The 5271-nt window shown below is 42.2% G+C and overlaps 1 protein-coding gene across 2 annotated transcripts in view; it reads right to left on the bottom strand.

The window, feature by feature from the left end:
* The window catches only part of ide (insulin-degrading enzyme), a 40968-nt gene that overhangs the window by 2280 nt on the left and 33417 nt on the right, over nt 1–5271 (bottom strand). For both annotated transcript variants that reach the window (XM_061691029.1, XM_061691028.1), the window contains exons 21-24: nt 4449–4721; nt 3625–3686; nt 1019–1091; nt 871–938 (exon numbers count right to left, since the gene is read on the bottom strand). In XM_061691029.1, the coding sequence (XP_061547013.1) occupies nt 871–938; nt 1019–1091; nt 3625–3686; nt 4449–4721 (476 nt within the window). The remainder of the gene's footprint in view (nt 1–870; nt 939–1018; nt 1092–3624; nt 3687–4448; nt 4722–5271) is intronic.

Below are 5271 nucleotides of genomic sequence, written 5' to 3'. Positions count from 1 at the left end.
CTGCAGAAACAAAACAACAGTTCGACTTTTATAGACACTCTGTCCAGCGGAGCGGTGCTGTTGTCATGGTAACAGACATCTGTTCAATCAAGCTTAACATCCAAGCAAAAGCTCCCATTATCAACTCGTGGTTATGTCAATAGATGAAGGTAGTTAATTTACAATCTGATCAATTTGGGTCATCAGTCAACTTGGTTCATTGGACCTGTGTGTAGGTTTTTTTATATTGGGCATACCAACATATTTAAGACATCAGTACAGACACACTAATTTTAAAAAATGTTAGGAATATTAGGGGTATATTACTAGTACTACTCTTGCAAGGACGAATTCTCTGTGTAATATGCCACAACAGGCTAGCAATGAGGCAAAGAAGCCATCAAAAACTTATTTGGCACCGTGAAAAATATTACCCCAAGATGACATCAGCTTGATGAAGCGAAAAAGGGAAAGGGTCGCACTAATTACAACTACATCAGCATAATGGTGACTTGTATATTTAATCATTTGTTTCTATGCCGGTCCATCAAACCGTCTTTACGTAAAACTTGTCCGCTGACACAGAAAAGGTAGGGGACCGTTGCCCTACAAAGATTAAAGAGTCAAACAACAAAAGTTTATGAATGTCGTTAGGTTTCAGGCAAACCGTTTTACGCGACAGCCAAGGAAAACCACAATAACAAACGCCGTGCTCATTTATTACCACTGTTAAAACATTTTTTGACAGAGCTCTCATAATGGATCTCATTAGACTGTGAACCTAATGTCATGGCTGGTGTGAGTACTTCACCAGAACACTTTGAAGAAGATGTCAACGTGAGACTTCATTCTATGTAATGGTGTAAATAAATAGTGTTGCTGGGGGGTTACCTGGGGCAGAGAGGGTGCAGGAGTCAAGTTGACATCATTCTGAGCAGGAAATTCTCCAACGAGGGGACCTAGGAAACACACAGTGAGGTGAGCCCAGACCAGCCTGTGTGGTGTCCTTCACATTGATCACGTGACTGCAAATACTTACAGGTGTCCATCTCCCTGGATAGCACGTGCACTGACATCTTGTGTCTTTTGGGGGCGTCCAGGGTCAGGCGCTCCTGTTGGGGAGGAGGGACACAAAAGGTGAAGATGACAATAAAACTATGTTATTTTGTGAAAAGCAGACATAAAGGGTGTCATAAAAAGGTCCCTTTACAATTTCAAAAAATTATTACAAAAACAAGGCGGACGACTACTTGGCACATCTGCCTCCGGGTTCAAATCCAGCCTCACCTGTGTGGAGTTTACATGTTCTCCCCATGCCTGTGTGGGTTTTCTCCAAGCACTCCGGTTTCCTCCCACATCCCAAAAACATGCGTGTTGGTTAATTGAAGACTCAAAATTGCCCTGGTCCCTTTGCAGAAAAACAACCCCAAAGCATGATGTTTCCACACCCAAGCTTCACAGTAGGTATGATGTTCTTTGGATGCAACTCAACATTCTTTCTCCTCCAAACACAAAAAGTTGAGTTTTTACCAAAATGTTCTATTTTGGTTTCACCTGACCATATGACATTCTCCCAATCCTCTTCTGGATCATCCAAATGCTCTCGAGCAGACTTCAGATGAGCCTGGACATGTACTGTCTTAAGCAGGGGGGCACGTGTGGCACCGCAGGATTTGAGTCCCTGGTGGCGTAGTGTGTTACCGATTTGTTACTTTGTTCCCAGCAGGTCATTCACTAGGTCCCCCCCGTGTGGTTCTGGGATTTTTGCTCACCATTCTTGTAATCATTTCGACCCTACGGGGTGAGATCTTGCATGGAGACCCAGATTAAGGGAGATTATCAGTGGTCTGTATGTCTTCCATTTTCTAATACTTGCTCCCACAGTTGATTTCTTCACACAAAGCTACTTACCTATTGTAGATTCAGTCTTCCCAGCCTGGTCCAGGTCTACAATTTTGTTACTGGTGTCCTTTGACTGTTCTTTAGTGTTGGCCAGACGGAGTTTGGAGTGTGACTGTTTGAGGTTGTGGGCAGGTGCCTTTAATACTGATAACGAGTTCAAACAGGTGCCATTAATACAGGTAACGCGTGGAGGACAGAGGAGCCTCTTAAAGAAGTTACAGGTCTGTGAGAGCTAGAAATCTTGCTTGTTTGTAGGTGACCAAATAGTATTTTCCACCATAGTTTGCTAATAAATTCTTTAAAAACCAGACAATGTGATTTTCTGGATTTTTTGTCTCATTTTGTCTCTCATAGGTGAGGTATACCTATGATGAAAATTACAGGCCTCTCTTATCTTTTCAAGTGGGAGAACTTACACAAATGGTGGAAGACTAAATACTTTTTTGCTAAACAAACAACCATTACCACTCACATTCATACCGATGGGCAATTTAGAGTCGCCAATTAACCTACCGTGCATAATTTTTGGGATGTGGGAGGAAACAGGAGTACCTGGAGAAAAGCCACGCAGGCACGGGGAGAACATGCAAACTCCACACAGGCGAGGCCGGATTTGAACCCGGTTCCTCAGAACTGTAAGGCAGATGTGCTAACCGGTCGCCCACCGTTCTGCCCTGGAAGGCAAATAGTTAAATCAATTATTTTTCAAAGTTTATGCAAGCCTAATCCCAGCCCCCCCAACCCCTTCCCCGATTTTATTATTTTTAAAAGCAAGTTTAAGTGTCAAAATCAGAAGATTTGAAAATGTTTGCCTTCGTATTCATGTCCAGTGGTTTATTCAACTACAGGAAATGCAGCAAAGAAGTCCTGTGACTCTCCTTGGACAAGACAAACCGGTCCGGTCCTATTCCTTTCCTCATACGGTATAGCACTACCTTCGAAATACACATTGAAAAAGTAACACCTATGTAGAAGTGCAACAACTAATCAATCAACTATTTTGATAATCGAATAATCGTTTAGAAATTTGTATTTATTTAAAATTCTCAGAATTTTAGCCTCTCAACATGAAATATTCACAGATTTCAGTAGTCCTACATGAAACCAGACGGATCATATTTGTGTTTAATCGAAATAAGACATTTGCAAACATCTGCTTTTACTTTGGAAAAAAAAATATAATAATAAAAATTTAAATAAATCAAAACCGACAAATATTCCATGACACATCTATTTAATAAATGATGTATTTATTGAATTTTGGCACTATTGGTCCTCCATGTTATGGGCCAAACCAGTAACTCAATCATAATTTATGTTGTTGCATTTTCTGCACTGTCAATTTGAAATAATGCCCTGATTTTAAATAAAAGAATGGAAATTAAAACGATTTTCATCCGATTAATCGAAAAAATAATTGACACAATCAATTATTAGAATAATCGTTAGTTGCAGCCCTACTTCTATGTAATGTTATTGTTGTTATATACTGTTGTTATGATGTTAGTTTTGTTGTTCTTGATTCTGTTCTCCCTTTTCTCTGTCTGCCCCCTCTCAAACCTCAATCTGTCCCCTCTGCATTTGCAATAAATAGCCATCTGAATGCAAACGATAACAGAGGAAACGTAACAGACTCACAGGATGCATAGCATAACTGCTCTGGCATGCACAGGCATACAGATCTGCCAAACTACAGCAGCTGCAGGACAGATTAAAAACAAAAAAAAAAGCTGATCTACTTACACGGTAGAATTGCATAATGTCGTCTTTAGTTAACGTCTTCAGGTGGGCCACCTCAACATTATCTGTGACACAAGACAAGGGCATCATTCAAACACAATGTTGGTGGTTCTGCAATCATTTTGTCTTATATTGGGTCTAAATTTACAATAGGCAATAGCTATAGCACAGTCAAAAAGGGGGTGTCCAGAAAGAGCCTGCTATGAGTGACCTCTGTGAGAGGCAAAGGAGTGACAGACGTTTTTTAGCGGTTAATCCTGGTAATAGTGCTGGGCTCTTGTTCTTCACCTTTAATCCTGGACAAACACTCATTGACCGAGCTGTACGCCATTACAGTTTACCCATTCACATTTTGCAAGTTTGAAACTGTTTAGTGGTGGTTCTCCTTCCTAAGCAAGAAATTCAATCACAGCTCTCTGCTTCTGATGGGCATCCAACAATGACATCATTCCCAAAATGGCTCATGTTTTGTCCACTTTACACTTGTGCTCCCTCCTACAGCTGCTGGTATGAGTCAATTATCACCATCACTCCATTGGTGGCTTGTCAACATTTTGGGGTTTTGACAGATTAGCAGTGAATCAGGAGCCACAACAAGCCACGCTAGCGTAGCTAGAGGGCTGCAGGTGAAAAACGTCTGTTTGAGCCGCAGGCTTTTATATCGATTACATTTCTCTCCCCCCTACTGAAACGGTCCAGAAATGTACTCTACCTAATACTTAACATGAGCAACAATGTGAGAGATCAAATGCGGTTTTAAATATATTTGACTCAAATAGGATTTAGATGTAGCAGTAAGGTGATGATGACCATTTGCAGCAGCTCACCTCGATCAAAATTATACTGTTGGGAGATGATCTCTCCCCAGTACTTGGCACACTCCGCGGACAGTTTTTTGGGTTTGTCCAGGCGGCGAATGGCCAGGGCTTGGATGTGCTTCTGGAAAGCTTCTTCGCTCATCTCCTCCACTGTTCTCTCCATGGTGCAAAGGAACGCCTCGATGCGGCTCTCCAGGTAGTGCGGTGCCTTTTCTGATTGGATGATGAAGCGAAGGCCTTGGACCCCATTGGCCCGCCTTGGACCGCTGAACACGATGTAGCCTTTGGGATGCAAAGCAGAAAATGGGTTAGACCTCAGATTGAAGCAAGGTTACCATCAAACAAGATGTTTTTGAACAGTAGACCCTGATGTGGCTTCTATTTTCCCACCTGGTAGTGGGATGGCGAGGTCTTGGATTCAGAAAAACAGAGGGTTTTACTTTTGTTCCATTTCTATGGAGGCGACGCAACCTGAATTTGTACACAAGGCGGAACACACCGTAGTCTACCATTTACCTATGCAAACACAGTAGTAAAGTCATAAAGTCATTGTCCGACTGCAACGGACAATCAAAACTGCTGAAAGGATTATCGGTACCCCCCTACCCACCATTGAGGACTTGCACGCTGCCAGAACTAAGACAAGGGCGTGCAAAATCCTCTCGGATCCTCCGCACCCCGGTCACCAGCTCTTCCAGCTCCTTCCCTCAGGTAGGCGCTACCGATCAATGCAAACTAGAACTAGTAGAAATTCCAACAGCTTCTTCCCTCTTGCAATCAACTTCTTAAACACCTGACCTACAATTCCATTACAACATGCTGGCAATTTTTT

Source organism: Phycodurus eques, chromosome 11, assembly GCF_024500275.1.
Source record: "Phycodurus eques isolate BA_2022a chromosome 11, UOR_Pequ_1.1, whole genome shotgun sequence".
NCBI classification, from domain to species: Eukaryota; Metazoa; Chordata; class Actinopteri; order Syngnathiformes; family Syngnathidae; genus Phycodurus; species Phycodurus eques.
This window is presented reverse-complemented; position numbering and strand designations above follow the sequence as displayed.